The sequence below is a fragment of the Antechinus flavipes genome, chromosome 3, assembly GCF_016432865.1.
Source record: "Antechinus flavipes isolate AdamAnt ecotype Samford, QLD, Australia chromosome 3, AdamAnt_v2, whole genome shotgun sequence".
In the NCBI taxonomy this organism is placed as follows: Eukaryota; Metazoa; Chordata; class Mammalia; order Dasyuromorphia; family Dasyuridae; genus Antechinus; species Antechinus flavipes.
Genome location: NC_067400.1, coordinates 551,884,440 through 551,901,285, shown reverse-complemented (window position 1 = coordinate 551,901,285; position 16,846 = coordinate 551,884,440). Strand labels below are relative to the sequence as shown.

At 39.3% G+C, this 16,846-nt stretch overlaps 1 protein-coding gene across 3 annotated transcripts in view; it reads left to right on the top strand.

The window, feature by feature from the left end:
- Window positions 1-1,473: 1,473 nt before the first annotated feature.
- Window positions 1,474-16,846, top strand: part of CCNA1 (cyclin A1) — a 31,355-nt gene continuing 15,982 nt past the window's right edge. Inside the window, exons 1-2 of one of the 3 annotated variants that reach the window (XM_051987431.1) lie at window positions 1,474-1,683; window positions 2,128-2,313. In XM_051987431.1, the coding sequence (XP_051843391.1) occupies window positions 2,149-2,313 (165 nt within the window). In that variant the 5' untranslated portion in view covers window positions 1,474-1,683; window positions 2,128-2,148. Of the gene's footprint in view, window positions 1,689-2,127; window positions 2,314-16,846 lie in introns of all 3 variants that reach the window. The other 2 variants (XM_051987432.1, XM_051987430.1) reach the window with 2 other exon arrangements.

Here is a 16,846-nt window from a genome sequence, read left to right as displayed (position 1 = left end):
TTAAGATTTTGCAAGCTAATTTCTCAGAAATTAATGAGGAAAGCTCAGCTAGATGGGCTGGAGGATTGCTAACCCTGGTGTCAGGAATCTTGCAAAGATTTTTCTGTGATCCAAGACAAGTCTTGGTAACATCCCTCAGCTTCAGTTTCCTATCTGTAAAATAGGAATAATAGCGATAATAATAGCACCTGCCTTCGTGAGTTGTGAAGATCAAATGAGACAACACATTTAGAGCGGTATATAAATGCTAACTGCTATTATTAATTATTCTTATTACTAAACATTATTATCATCACTGCTGCTGTTTCTCGCCAGTGAGCATAGTGCTTCATCTGGGCCAGACTCGTGTACTCTTGAGTGTTCCAGATGTGGACCACCGACTGCTCTTCTCCCTCCGCGCCCCCGGGGGTCACGGAGAGTTCTGGGCCTCGTTCCTGTTCCCTGCGTTCCTTCCTGTTCCTGGAGACACCATAGCTGAGTTCCAGGCACCTCTTTGCGCTGTGAGGGCCAGGATGCGTCGGGAGGAAGGCCTCAGGCGCCACGTGCATCCCCCCAACTTTAGGCCACCGCATCCCCAGCGGACCAGCACTGGTATGGAGCCGAGGCGTTTAGGAGCCCGATCCTCTGTCCAAGACCCGAAATCACTTTGAATGCATGAGACCGAGAGACCGCTGGAGAAAGTGCCGCCTCTCCGAGCTGCTGCCTAGGAGGATGGATAGGTGTGTGGATCCCGGTAGGGCGCGTGGGGAGAGCAGACTAGGGGATGCTGAGTGGGTGCTTGGGTTTAACTGGCTAAAGGGGACTGCTTGGGTGTGCCTCGGGCCTTCCCCGTCGGGGCTGGCCTCGGCTCCACTGCCTCGGGGGCCTCGCGTCGCTCTTTCAACCCAAAGTTCTCGGCTTCTCGGGCCTCGGGGGCAGGCTGCGGAAAATACGTTAGAGGAGGGAATTCGCAGCTGTTGCGGGGAACGGGCTCATCACAGAGGCTGGCCCTTCCAAAGCTCCAGAAAGCGTAGAGCAGGGGTCCGAGGGGGAGCGCTCTGATATCCCAGCGCGACCGCCCGAGACAAAGAGGAGGACGGACGGCGGGCCAAGCCTGTGGCTTGGCGGTCCCGGGGGCGCCTCTCCCCGGGGAGGCATAGGGCTTAATCAGCGCGGGGGACAGGCCGCCGCCTGCCGCCCGCTGCCCGTTAGCGCCGCTTCCCGAGCCAGAACGCCCGAGGGTAGCCCTGGGTCGGCGGGGAGCGTGTCCGCTGGGGTCTCCATGGCGATACTCCTCCGGCTCCCAGCACGCCCGCTTCGGTTGGCATGGAAGCCGCTACCTCGAGGGCCGGTCGCGCCCTCGATTGGCCCGATTCAACAGACGCGGGTGGCTTGAAAGTAATTAGCGCTCAGCCCTCCCGGCAGCTTCCGCAAAGAGCTGGAGCTGAGCGCCCCGGCTGGAATCTATTAACACACCCCGCCCCTCCCCTCCCCTCCCCCACCCCACTCCCCCGGCCCCACCCGCAGCTCCTCCAGCCCCAATCCCGGAGCGCACTCATTAATTGGAAGGTCTATATATATAGGCTGGACCAGCTAGCGCTGCGGGTTCCAAGCTGGTTTGGGCATCGCCTGTCTGGTCGGTGGGAGGAGGGCCGAAGAGCAGTGTCACTCCGGTGTCCAAGGAAGGGACGTGACCTTCACTTTGTAATGTATTGTTTGCCTTATGTTCGGGAGTGTGGAAGAGGGCTCCCGGGGTTGGGGAGGGAAAGACACGCGGTAAGGAGAGTAATTGGAAGAATCTCAAATTCTAGGGTTAGGCTGACGCTCAAATAAAATGAACATTTAGCGCTAGTTGTGAACCGATTTCTAGGTTGGAGGCTCTTTTTAGGAGGCAGATGTGCTTTGTGCATATCTCAGAATCTCTTCCGGCTCCCATCGAGGACTGCAAGAGACAAACTGGTGTGCTTTATTCCAAAACACTTCTCCGGACCCTTAATGCTCCCTCTCCTTACTTCAGTACTCGCTTTACTGGAGGAAGGAAGGCCTTTCTGTAGCTCGCTAAGGATACCTGTGCCTTTGTATAGGGGGGGTAGGGAAGGGAATGGAGAGAGTGGATTATCTGGCTTAACTATCTCTCCCTGCTCACAGTGGCCCGGGGAGACTGAGGCAATGCGTCGCAGCATCTCCAAAGGCAGGATTCCTCTGGGCCCCGCAGCCCGAAGCCAGGAGATCTGTCAGGTGGTTGCCAGAACCCAGCCAGTCCAGGACCCCCCACAAAGAACTGTGCTAGGGCTTCTAACTGAAAATGGGCAATACAGGAGGACGTGTGGCCAGGTAACTTCGAGAGCCCTGGGGGAAGCATCCTTAAGAGTATCTTTGTTTATCAAGCTTGGTTGGGTCAATGGCGTCTTTTGTTGGCTTAAACAAAAAAAAAAAAGTTCTCACTAATGTCGTTGCGAAACTTTTCACTTCAAAATATCTCTGTGGGAGTACTTCGAACTCCTTGATTGCCTTTACTGTAATCCCCTTTGAAAGATGATAAATGTCGTCTCAAAACCCCGTAAGGCCTAGTATAAAATGGATAGTTACATAAAGGGGAGTTATTGGAACAGGCAGAGTGTTGTTGTTTATGGTGGATATAGAACTTAGCCTGATGACAGGTCGACATGAGTTCACATCCAGCTTGTCACAAAGGGGCTAAGTTAGAGTCTGCACTCCATAATAGCATGCATTGGTGGAGGGAGGGTTTTTTGTTTGTTTGTTTTTTTAAATCAGGTGCTTCCAACTGCTGAAATCACAAGTCTGGAAAAAAAGTGTTGGACGATCACAGGAACAGACAAACATCACAGGCAGAAATAACATCAAATTCTTAAAAGAGAATGGAAGGGGATAAACATTTATATAGCACCTACTATATACTAGACATTGTACTGAGAGGTTTACAAATATTATTTATTCCTCACATCAACCTTTAGAGGTAGGTGCTATTATTATCTCCATTTTTATAGTTGAAGAAATGGAATTCCAGTTAAAAGTGGCTTGTGAAAGGGCACACAGCTAGTAAGTGATGACAGATTTAAACTCAGCTTTTCCTGCCTCCAGGCCAAACACTATTCATTGTACCAACCAGCTCCTTCTTAGACTAGTTATTGTGGCTAAAAATAGTTTCAATAATTATTATTGGATAGTTTACAGCTAATTCAAACTTTGAGGTCCAGAGTTTATCAGGAAAACTTCAAAAGAAATGGTTACTAGTCTTCTATTTTGTGGTGTTCTGATAATGTACACCCAGGACTTTTGTGGAGAAAAGATCTTTATAAATGTATAGAATGAGAATTGTTAGTATTATATACTGGTACTGATGGATACTAATCAAGAACTTAAGACTAGTTTTTTTTTTCATATTATCACATTTATGCTGGCAAGCCTACATAAATACTACTTAAATTGCACTTCTCCTTTCCCTATGAGTGTCTTTGGTTTTGATCTGTGGAAATCCTCTTATAATGCATCACACTTGTGGATGGGATGAGTGGAATGGGTCAGTGGCTTTCTTTAGGGAAGGAGAATGGAAGGTTTCTTGGCATACGGACAATCAAATCTGTGGCAGTTTCTTGATCAATGGAGGATTAATTTGTTAATATAAGAAAAAAGGAAACATTCAGATTGGATAGAACTGGGGGGCTCGTATAGATTATAACATAGCTGGTGTGGATTTGGGATTGTCAGATAGCCACATTGATATTAGGAACTCCAGCAGCTTTAATTTAGGAGTAAGAACAGTAACACTATGTTGGGTGTTATGTGATTCTCAATATAACCCTGCTAGGTATTACATCCATTTCACAGGTCATAAAACAGTCTTAGTAAGGGATAATGATTTTTTCCAAAGTCATGAATCTGAAATTCATTCATTCTGTGTCACTGTGTGTGTCTCTGGGTGTGTGTATGTCGTCGTATTTCTATCTCTGTGTCTGTGTCTCTATCTCTGTCTCTGTTTTTCTCTGTGTGTGTGTGTCTGTTTCTCTCTCTCTCTCTTTCTCTCTCTGTGTCTGTCTCTCTCTTTCTCTCTCTCTCTCTCTTTGTGTGTGTGACTCTGTATATGCCTCTCTCTCTGTGTGTCTCTCTATGTGTCTCTCTCTGTGTCTCTTTCTGTGTGTGTGTGTGTGTGTCTTTCTGTCTCTCTGTGTGTCTCTCTCTCTGTATGTCTCTTTCTGTCTGTGTGTCTGTGTGTGTGTGTCTTTCTGTCTCTCTGTGTGTCTCTCTCTCTGTATGTCTCTTTCTGTCTGTGTGTCTGTGTGTGTGTGTCTTTCTGTCTCTCTGTGTGTCTCTCTCTCTGTATGTCTGTCTCTCTGTGTCTGTGTCCATCTGTCTATCTCTGTGTCTGTCTTTGTGTCTCTTTCTGTGTCTCTCTATCTCTATGTCTGTCTCTCTCTGTGGCTGTCTGTCTCTGTGTCTGTCTCTTTTTGTCTCTCTGTCTCTCTCTGTGTGTCTGTGTGTGTGTGTCTCTCTGTGTCTTTTGCTGTGTCTGTCTCTCTATGTGTCTGTCTCTGTGTCTGTCTCCCTCTGTGTCTGTCTCCCTCTGTGTCTGTCTCCCTCTGTGTGTCTCTCTCTTTCTCTCTCTGTCTCTGTGTGTATATCTCTCTCTCTATGTGTCTGTCTCTCTCTGTGTGTCTTTCTCTCTGTGTCTGTCTCTCTCTGTGTCTCTCTGTGTCTCTCTGTCTCTCTCTGTGTGTCTGTCTCATTGCATCTGTGTGTGTGTCTGTCTCTGTCTCTCTCTGTGTGTCTGTCTCTCTCTTTCTCTGTCTCTGTGTCTCTCTCTGTGTGTCTGTCTCTGTGTGTGGCCGGCTCTTTGTCTTTCTGTATGTGTGTGTCTCTTTGTATGTATCTCTCTGTGTCTGTCTGTCTCTCTCTATCTCTGTGCATGTGTTTGTGTGTGTGTCTGTCTCTCTGTCTCTCTGTGTGTGTCTCTCTGTCTCTTTTTTTATCTTTCTGTGTCTATCCCTGTTTGTCTCGTGTCTGTCCCTGTTTGTCTCATGTCTGTCTCGTGTCTGTCTGTGTATGTGTCTGTCTGTCTCTCTGTGTCTGTCTGTGTCTGTCTGTTTCTCTCTCTCTGTGTGTGTCTGTGTGTGTCTCTCTGTCTGTGTCTGTCTATCTCTGTCTCTCTTTTCTCTTTCTCTGACAACTTTCATTTTCTCCTGTCTCTTCCTTCTCATATGTATGTGTGTATGTATATATAAAGGTATGTGTATGTATATATTTCTGAAAATATTTCTAAAGTAATGCTGTGATGACCATGTTAATCATCTGGTCAGAAACCTTTATTGGTTCTTCATTCCTTATGACATAAAATATAAGTTCCTTATCCTGGCATTTAATTAAGGCTCTCCACAATTAGAGTGCTTACCCCTTTTCAGTAAAAAAAAAAAAAAAAAATTACTCTTAGTGGTTTTTATATTCTAGCCAAACTGAACTACTATCTCTTTCCCGAACAAAACTCTTTATTTTGTCATGTCTATGCCTCTGCTCCTTGATTGCCATGTTTAATCTTCAAAAGTTCAATAGTTATCAACAAACTTTAAGTTCCTAATATTTTCACAGATTTGGGCCAGATGATGATAATATAAAGAAAAGAGAAATAATCTGTCTTCAAAGAGCTTAAATTTTGGGGTTCTGATAGTAGAAAATATATGTATATATTGGATTGATAAAAAGTTATTCCAAGTTTCTTATCTATAAAATGACCAAGAGAAAGAAATGACAAACCATTTTAGTATCTTTGCAAGAAAACCCCAAATGGGATCATGAAGAGTTGGACATGACCAAAATGGCTGAATAACAACAAATCACAAGAATGAGGATGCTAATCATTGGGGAGATATAGAGGGCTGAAACTCTGAAAAGGTGTACTTGAATCAGACAGCAGAACACTTAAGGTTAATTGCTTATTCAATGTGAGAGAATGGTTCTATATACATATATTTAGATGAGATGGTGATGAGTTGGCTCACCTCACCATTGGTGCTTGCTGAATGTGTGATGATGAGGTAATCATAGGCAAGGATTGGAGGGCTGAGGGAGAGAGGTGAGGGTCACTTGGCTGCAGGAGGAGGAGGAGAGAGGCTGGAGACTCGGACTCCAGAATCCATGATACATCTTTGGCAAGTCACGTGGCAGCTTGCCTGCCTCCTTCACTTCTCCCCCTATAGACGAGGGACTTTGATTGTTCCCCACTCTGACTGATCCTGAAGCCCTCCAGGGAGCTAGCCTGAACATTATAGGCAGAAATCAGGACTCTTGCCAGCTTCAGTCCTGGGCAATTTCATCTCTTTGATTGGTAGCTGTAGCCCCTTTGCTGAACTCTATAGTCAGTTCAGTTCAGCATTTATTAAACATTGACTATGTGCTTCTCTTAACTCTTCAGTTGCTCAGTTTCAATTGATCAATGATGGACAGAAGCAGCTACACCCAAAGAAAAAACACTGGGAAATGAATGTAAACTGTTTGCATTTTTGTTTTTCTTCCCGGGTTATTTATATCTTCTGAATCCAATTCTCCCTGTGCAACAAGAGAACTGTTCAGTTCTGCACACATATATTGTATCTAGGATATACCGTGACCTATTTAACATGTATAGAACTGCTTGCCATCTGGGGGAGGGGGTAAAGGGAGGAAGGGGAAAAATCGGAACAGAAGTGAGTGTAAGGGATAATGTTATAAAAAATTACCCAGGCATGGGTTCTGTCAATAAAAAGTTATAATTATTAAAAAAAAAAAAAAAACCTCTTCAGTTGCCTACCTGATTTTCCATCACTACAAGGGTGTCTTGCAAACACTAAAACAGGCCAACAAGCCCATTATGTAAAAAGTAGCACTTGACTGCACATTATAACCTTTGAGAGTAGTTGTGCAAAGGTATATAAGTTTTGGTAATAGAACACTCTGTATAGGAGGAAAAATAGCAAGTTTTTTGATCAGCAATATTTCATATTATTTGCAGTATTCTAAAGTGTCAGGTGGGATCCAGGATGAAAATTTTGTATTTTGTTCTGGAGGTAATAAGGTACTGAAAATTTTTGAGTAGGAGTATGTGATGTGAATCATTTATGTATTTTAGGAAATTATTAATTTGGTGGTCTGTGATGGATGTAAAGGTAAAAGATGAATTAGGAAACTACTGTAGTAATATGAATAAAAGGTGATGAAGGCTTGAACTAGGGTTGGAGAATGGAGAAACTATGATAGTACTGGAGAGGAATGGGAAAGAAGTTGTGGAGGCAGGTAAAATAAGACTTGACAATGACTTGAAGGAGTAGAAAGTGATTTGAAATTACTGGAAAGGTAGTTGTGCTCTTAATAAAAATGGAATAGTTATAGGAGGGGAAATGGGTTGAGGGTGCTGGTGGTGGTAGTGGAATATTTCTTAATTGGTTATATTGTGTTCAAAATGTCCATGATATATCCATCCAGGTAGGCATATCCAACTAGCACTTAGTAGTAACAGAGCACTATAGTTCAGGAGAGAGATTAGGTTTGGCTATTTCTTTCTTGATTTCCTCAACTGCTGATATCCTTCTCAAGCTACTTTGTATTTAACTGTTTTGAATATATTTCTATTTATATTCCCTGTGAAAAGTGAGAGTGAAAGACATATCCAAGAAATGGAGGTACTGGAGATGGGGATTGTAATTGTTAAAAAAACTGCAAGGGAGTCAAATTGAGATCACTAATAACATTGAAAAGAATAATTTTAGTGTTTGATTGGTGGGTTGATTGCAGAAGTTTGAAAATAAATTCTTAAGGGTCAAAGTATTTGTATTTTGGCTCACAGGTGCTTACTGTAGTGCTTAGTTTATAGAAGTTTAATAAATGTTTGAGTACAATTATTCAAACTGCTAAAAACAACAAGTTGTAGATGAATTTCCACTCTCTTTCTTTGGAGGTGGGAGCTAAGATGATGATATTGATAGATAGTATTTATATAATGCCAATCACAGGTCAGGCACTATTACGCTAAGCACTTTACAAATATATCTTATTTAATCCTTACAACTCAGAGTCACTTTATAAGGAACTTATACTATGATAAGGAGGAACAAATTAGCCTACAAGATACCTTTCTATTTTGAAAGGACAATAGAGGTGGTCCTCAGAATTCAGAGAAGGGGTAGAGAATTAATGATTCCAAACAATCTAGAAGGCCGAGAAGAACTGAAAGTTGAGGAAATTCCACATCCCCTTGCTCCCTGTTTCAGCTGTGCCTCCTCTTTACCAAGTGTTAACTGTACGCTTGATTTTGAGCCCTTGATCTGTGCTAATCCTTGTCTTAATCATCTCTCTATATTCCATGAATCATGAACCTGGAAAGAAACATTAGGAGGCACTTAATCCAACCTCCTTATTTTTACAGAGGAGAAAACAGACCAAGAGATTAAATGTCTTGCTCAAGATCCCACAGGTAATAACAGAGTCTAGATTTGAACCCAACTTTTCTGATGTCAACTTCAGTGTTACCTATTGTGACCACATACTGCCTCCTTCCCTTATTACTTACTAAGAAGTTAAATTCTCTTTACCTTTCCTTTACCTTGCTTTTTAGGTCCAGTTCTCCTTCAGTCCTTATTTGTACCCACATTTCTAGAAATGAATATGAGCAGTATTTCCATTTACTCCTTAATTTAGCAATCTGAACTCCTGACTATTGCACTCACTGTTGCAGTAGCTTTCTTGAAAGGTTATATTATATAGCATTTAAGATCAAAACATCTTCCATCTTGAAACCCTTGCCCTTTGTATGCCTATGATCTGGCACTTACCTATTTGCCTATCCTCATTAGTCTTTTCTATTTTTCCTCTTGTCTCTTCTTTCAGTTTCTTAAATGTAGCCTTACACCAGGGCTGTGACTCTTGCCAGCTTCAGTCTTGAGCAATTTCATCTATTTGATTGGTAGCTGTAGCCCCTTTCCTGAACTCTATAACCATTTCAGTTCAGTTTATTAAACATTGACTATGTGCTTCTCTTAACTCTTCAGTTGCCTACCTGATTTTCCATCACTACGAATGCAAACACTAAAACAGGCCACCATTTTTTTTTTAATCACCAATTCCCAAGTCAATCCCAAACAAGCTACCTATTTTCCCTTAATGGAATAACTAATTAATCATTTCTACTTAAAACTTGGCATTCAATCTTTGATCCCTTGCATCTAGTCAGTTTTATTGATTTTTTTGTCTCCCATCTAGAATTATTTTCCATTTTTGCTGAGCCACCATCTTTCCAGATTTCATTTCCTTTTTCTAATAGATGGCAACAGTCTGTTATCTGATCTTTAATCTTTTTCTTTTTTCCTCTGTTCTATAATATATCCTGCTTTCAGTAATTTCTAATTTTGATTGTCACTACTCTCCCCATTAAAATTTTTTCAATACTCCCTCATTTGTCTCCCAAATAAAATTCTTACTATTCATTTTGGGATTTAAGACTCTACAATTTGTCCCTTCCCAATTTTCCCAGCCTTCATAACCTTTTAAACACTCTTAATTATATCAGGTAGGACTATTCTCTTCCTGAACTTTCTCTACTTTAAGTTTGCTCACTATGTTCCTTGATTAAAATGTTACATTTCCTCCTTTCCCATCTAATAGCAATATTTTTTTTAAACTCTTGAAGTATCTAGCACCCTTTTTATGCACTATCCACCCTTTTTATGCACTATCAACCTTTGTAATGAAAAGATATTTGTGTGTTTTATCTTATCATAAACTGCTTAAAGGTGTGATGGCCAAGTGTTGGTATCCCCCATGGTGCTTAGTTTGCTAAAATGTTGTATTAAAAAGTAGGGAATTAATTGGGAAAAAGCTTAAGATTGCCTTTACCTGGAACTGTGTGATTTATTCTCATGAGTACAACTCAAAGATTAATTATTTAAAACCAAACAAACTTTCACCTTGTTTTTTTTCCCCTATCAGGCAAATTATTTGGCCCTTGCCTTGCCTCAGTTTCCTATACTATAAAGTAATGATATAATAGCATCTATTTTCAAGGTTATTGTGAGGATTAAATGATACAATATTTATAAATCTCTTAGCTTATTGTCTGGATTATTTATTGTTCTTTTCTTTTCTAATGGTAACAATGCAAAACTGATGTGAAAGTTCCTACGTGCGTGCGTGCATGCGTGCGTGTGTGTGTGTGTGTGTGTGTGTGTGTGTGTGTATGAAGTAGATGGGGGGTTGATGGTTGTCCTTTATTCTTGAAGAGGACCAAAACTGTGGCTGTCCAACTGTGGCTGATCAGACCGATATAAATTCAAAGTGCTTTGCTACAGGTTGGGCACAAATGGTCCATATGAACATTTGGGGTGACTTCTCTAAATCTGAACATCTCTTGTTTCTTTTGAATTACTTCAATTCTGTCTTGCTCATAGAGCATAGTACCTTTTCTGATGAGACCATCTGATACTGGATGGTCCTATGCCAGAATCTTCCATATCACAAATCAAACCAAAAGTTCTTAAAGGAGATCTTAAGAGTGTCCTTTAATTTTTTAAAAAAGTTTCTGTTTATTAAAAAAAATAGAAAAAAGAAAGAAAAGGAAACCAAAACAAACAAAAAAAAAAGCATTGTCATGTGCCCAGCAGTACATCAGAGAGGATTCTAAATACATAATAAATTTCCAGTTCAAGAAAGGATATATAATAATAGAAGAAACTATATTCATGAGTGTCCATCTTTTCTTTGCTTCCGTGTAAGTTGTTCTTTTGTTCTCTACTGCACACTTTTAAAACTTTATTCTCCCCCTTTAATCCTCCTACCTCCTCCAAGAAGGCTATAATTAAGCACAGGCATATTTGATAGATACATGCACACACATACATATGCAACAGCCTCCCCCCATACATATACATTCATACCAATCTACAGACAACCCCCATATCTATCTGTCTATCTACATGCATATCTACATATCTACATATATACAAGCACACATATACTCACACATTTACCCATATGCAAACATGAATCTAAAATAGTACTAATGACTGACATATAATGTAGATTTCTCTTTTAAATGAATTTTTAAAGTGACTTTGTCTAAGATCTGTGATTATTACTTGTCCTTTTTTTCCAAATAAGTTTGACTTCTGGTTCTTGTAATAGTATTTGTGTATATATCTTTTTTCCTATCCTTGATAATTCCTCTGCTTTAATTCTGCTCCTTAACTTGCCTTGCTGTTACTTGACCTCTCCTATCCATGGTTCCCTCCCTTGTCTTCTTCCCCCTACTTTTTCCTTTCTCCTCTACCCATCCTTCTCCCCCTCCCCCCTTATTCATTTATAGATTTTGGAGGGGGCTATACCATCATCCATGGTATATATACAGTGCTGCCTATTTAATCCATTCCCATTGTGACTAGGTTTTCAAAACTATGAGCCCTCTTCTCTCATCTAATAACTTTGCTTATTTTTCCTCTGCATTTCATTTGTATACATCTTTCTTTTGAATTACCTAGTTACTGATGTCAATCTTAAGCATATGGTATATATTTCTGTGTAAAAAATATAAATAATTTGTCCATGTTAAGTTCCTTGAAATCAATATTGTATATTGTCTCTTTGATGTTAAATATTATATTGAGTTTGGGTTTGGTTAAAAGTAAGTCCTGAAAATCTGCAAGTTCAATGAATGTTCACTTTTTTCTTTCAATATTATGGATAATTTTATTGAATATGATATTTTTGACTATAGGTCTATTCCTTTTGATTACTGTTACATATGATTCCCAGACCTGCAGATTTTTATTGTGGCTTCTGCTAAGTCCCATACAATTCTAATTGTAGCTATAGCATATTTAAATTGTTTTTTCTTGTTTCTTGCAAAATTTTCTTTTTGATCTGGGGGTTTTGAAATTTGGTAATAATATTCCTATGTGTTTTCTACAAAGGATCTCTTTGAGGTGATGACCAGCAGGTTTTTTTCTTTTTCTACTTTCCCCTTGTGTTCTATCATTCCAAGACCATTATTTCTTGTATCAAAGTTTATTTTGTGGTCACAGCTTTCAGGTAGCCCAATTATTGTGATATTTTCTCTTCTCGATCTGTTATCTAGTTTGTCATTTTTCTTCTAAGATGTTTCATATTCTGTTCTATTTCTTCATTCTTTATATTCTGTTTTGTTGGTCTCTTAAAGCTTCACTGGCTTCTTCTTGACCAATTCTAATTTTCAAAGAATTGTTTTCATCTTTAAGACCTTGTATCTCCTTTTCTAGTTGAATAACTTTTTTTTCATAATTTTGTTTTCTTGAATGGTTTTTCAAATTTTTTTCCTCAGTGTCTTTCATTTGATTTTTAAATTACTTTTTGAGTGTTTATATAGATTCTCTTTAGGTAGGGGCCCATTTAATGTTATTCGTTGAGATTGAAATAGTTTATTTTACTTCAGTACCCTCCTCTGAAGATGAACCCCAGTTTTCCCTATTCCCATAGTAAGTGTCTGTGTTTGGGTTCTTACTTCTTTGCTGTTTCACTTTTTTTAATGAGAAGAATTAGTGTAAGCAGCTCTAATTGTGGAGTGGGAGAGATGATGCTTTTAGCTTTCCTTTAGCTCTCCCCTCTGGTCTAGAACCCCAAACTAAGAGTTCCTCCCTCCTGCAAGTGTCTGCAGTCCCATGTTCCTGCCCCACTGCATGTGCACTCACAAGTGTGCTGGTTCCCTTTTGCCCAGGATTGCCTCTTTGCAAGACAGCTGACCTGGAATTCCTAAACATCAGAGATTCACTCAGTCTTCCCAGACATAGACATTGAGTAATTCAGTATGCAATTCAGAGGTGAAAGTTTCTGTGGTCCTGCTGAGGCTCTAGTCAAACCCTGGCTCCCCACATGATGTTTCCGTGGTGCTAAACTGGAGGTATTTGCACTTCACATTAGTTCACAGTCTGGAGGTTTTCCCCCAGATTTTGGGCTATGTCAGGAGGACCTTTGTTCTGTCCCAAGTCTTCTTGATTTTTCACCAATCTATGTTCACTCTGAGGCACAAATTTGTTTTGTTTGTGGAAAACTTGAAATTTACTGACTTGTTCTACCATCTTCCCAGAATCCTTTTCCAGAGTGTCCTTGTATTGCTTTTTCTGATCACCATATATAGCACCATAAAGCAGTTGCCTTTTGTGAATTCTCCATAAGATTATCTCTTTGGCAAATATATATTTGGCATTAGAACAATGTGGTCAGCCCAACGAAGTTGTGCTTCTGCAGTGGAGTTGGAAAGCTTGTCAATCTAATTTGAGAAAGGATTTAAAAGTCTGGTTTCTTATCCTGACAGGTGATCTTCAGAATCTTCCCAGGACAATTCAATGAAAGCAGCAATTCAGTTTCTTGGCATGGCACTAGTTTACTGTCCAGGTTTCATAAGCATACAACAACAACAACAACAATGTATTATAGAGGACTATGACTCTGTATGGTTGTTCAAGTAAGGATAGTACCTTTGATATGAAGACTACTGAGCTTTATTCAGAGTTGCTTTCCATCTTTGGTATTCATCTGATCCACTTCACTCCAGTGGTTCCATGCACAGCAGCTATATCCCAGTAAAATATTTTGGCAGATAGGCTAAATCAAGATGAGGATATGGGAAAGATCTCAAATCTGTCAGTGAGTTAGGGAGTTTCTATCCCATGTATACATGTGTGTGTGTGTGTACATATACATATAATGGCTTATCATAGTAATCTGATTTACCATATAAAGAATAACTTTGCAAGATACATGACATGCCTAAGACCAAGACCTAGTTGTTAGAAGCTAGATTTGAGACTTTTAGACATGTGATACAGTGTTTATATAAAGTAACTGGATAGTGTTCTGCTTTCAAAGTGCTTTGGTTGAGCCTTTGTAAGTTATTCAAGTTATTCTTGAGCACCCAATAGTCTATATATATATCATTGACTTTTGTGTTTAACTCTTGAATATCCTAAATTGTCTTGAGACCTTCAATTGAAGTGATCTTTCTTTTAATTTAAGGCTTTTTATTTTTTAAAACAAATTCATAGTTTTCAACATTAACCCTTAACCCCTGCAAAATCTTATGTTCCAATTTTTTCTCCTCCCTTTCCCCACACTCTCCCCTAGATGGTGAGCAATCCAATGCATGTTAAACTTGTGCAATCCTTCTATACATATTTCCACAATTATCATGTTGCACAAGAAAAATTAGATCAAAAAAGAAAAAAATAAGAAAGAAAACAAAATGCAAGCAAATAACAACAAAAAAGTGAAAATACTATGGTGTGATCCACACTTAGTCCCCACAGTCTTCTTTCTGGATACAGATGGCTCTCTCCATCATAAGACCATTGGAATTAGCCTGAAATTGAAGTGATCTTAAAATATTTAAACTTTATCTAGCTTTGCGTCAAAGTCAGTATAAGTACTAGATATCTAATCGTTATTAATTTACATTTATCCCTCTTTCCAATGCACAACAACATGAAAAGTTCAGCCCTAGTAAAGCACTTGGAATAATGGAGACATTAATCATGGTTTATAAATGACCCTGCCACACTCAGATTGCTTTTTTGGCACCTCATCTATTTTACCACATGACTTATTTTCCCATAATATACAAAGGAAATCTTTTAAACTAACTGTGCATAAATCACAGACTTCTCTATGCCAACTAAAAGGGAAAAGGATATCTCTAAATGTTAACTTCTGAAGTAGCCTTTAACACTTAAATAAATTCATAGTGTAATCATAAGCCACAAGATACTTAATGGAATAAATGAAATTTCCTTTGGAATAAGTCTAGATCAAATTGTAAAATTACCCATCTTCTGACCTGTTCACATAGCACTATTGACCTTCTTTTTGTGACACTTTAGAGTATCTTAATGTATCTTGCTAATTCCTGCTATTTTTTTTTTTACTATTTATATTTTATAGTTAATTCCTGACATAATTCAGGCAACTCTGTCTTTTTTTTTTCTTTTGGTGACTAAAGAAGGAGAAAAGATTGTTTTGCTAGGTATATGTTACACGTATAGTTAAATACATGATCCTTCATTGTTCCTTCTTCACTTTTTTCTTTTTTCTATTAGTTGCCCCACTGGGGACCCAACTGGAATTAGCCAGTTGGACAACACAGCTTTCTCTTCTCTTTTCTCTTTCTCTTCTTTTTTTTTCTCCTCTGTTCACATAGTGCATCATTTCTTTACCTGAGAGTGCTCTGCCTATCGGAATATAACTTTTGGTCACTGAAACCTTGAAAGATAACTTGGAGTTTATGGCCTAGGACTATGCCTTAAAACTAAATCTGATTCTCATGGAACCATCAACATTAGGTCAGGTCAAACCTACTTGATCACTGTTTGTCCCCTGATTGATTCAGAGTGAATGTAAACACCAGTTGCTTCTGTTTTGGTCAGAAATCTTAAGGGTCTTCCTTTCCTAAATTGATTTTTTTTCCTGACTAGGTAAGAGAGGCCATTCTCTACCTTATTTCTTATTTAGTCTCAATCACTGTTTGGGTATTGCATTAGCCAAACTGGGACTTTTAAAAAAGCCAAGCTCTCCCACTGCATTTAGGGCCATCTCCAGTCTTTCTGATCTATGTCTTTCCATTGAACCCAGATAGCTGTAGAGGAGAAAGTAATGGTGATTTTGCACAACCCTCTCTGACTTAAATCTAATTCACTTGCATGTCATAGTATTACCTTCCTGATGATATAGTCCCCTTCCAGAACAAAGGGCAAACAACACTAACCACCACAGTCACAATAACAAAGATTGCCTCTTCACTTCCACTATATTACTATTATTGTTCAGGTCCTCACTTTCACTTGAACTATTGTAATCACTTCCTAACTGACCTTGATGGGAATATCCTCCATTTCTGCTCATTTTAAATCTTTATACCATCTCTCATTCAGCTATTAAGTTAATTTTGTGATTTAAAAAAAATGTTCCCTTCTTAAAAATCTTTAGTTCCTGCTCTCTCCAAATCCTGTCTCTGCTTTCTCTCTCTTCCCTTTCTACTCAGCTCATCCTGTCCCACCATTATTCCTCTGCACATTTTTATTCTACTCATATCAGATAGCTAGCTCATGTCCATGTGATTATCCAGTCCATCTCTCAAGCCTAGATCATATTCTACACTATTTTGCTGTATGATTGTCAACTATTTTTTCTTTTTCTATGAGGCCTAGTTCAGAGGTACTTCCTCTGTGAAGCCTTCCATGATGCCTTTCCCTTCCCATCGAAATTTCCCATTTTAAATTCCTACCATTTATACTTCTGAAATTATTAAAACTTAAAACTGCACTATGATTTTTTGGGACAGTGTGATATACAAAACAGAATCTTAGATTCACCTTCCTTTCCCCCTTTCCTATTCAATTGTAAATTTTTGAGGACAGGGATTTTTTTTCTCTCTTTTAGTGTCTCCTGTGCCCTTAAATATTTCCTGTGTAAACTGAAGATTGAACATCATATGTGTCTTGACATGAGAGCTGGGCATTATTTTTACAAAGTCTTGCCCTGCTTTATCATATATAAGTAGTAAATCACCTTTGGATCTGATAAATAAAAGAAAATAATTTTGATTTTATTTTGAAAGTTGTTAGAAGTATGAGTTTATCTGGTGTTAAATAAACAACATATGACCTTTACCTTGTGGCTGTAGATATTGAAGAAGTGGTAAAGTTATTAGGAGTCATCTATTCCTCATCTAAGAAGAAAGGCTAGTTAGTGATCCCAATGTCTCTTGAAGCAGCCTGTTCCAATTTTGGTTGACTTTAATTATCAAGAAGTTTTTGATTACATCAACTGCTTTTCACAGGAACTTTTAATTAATCTCTCTTCTTGAGGT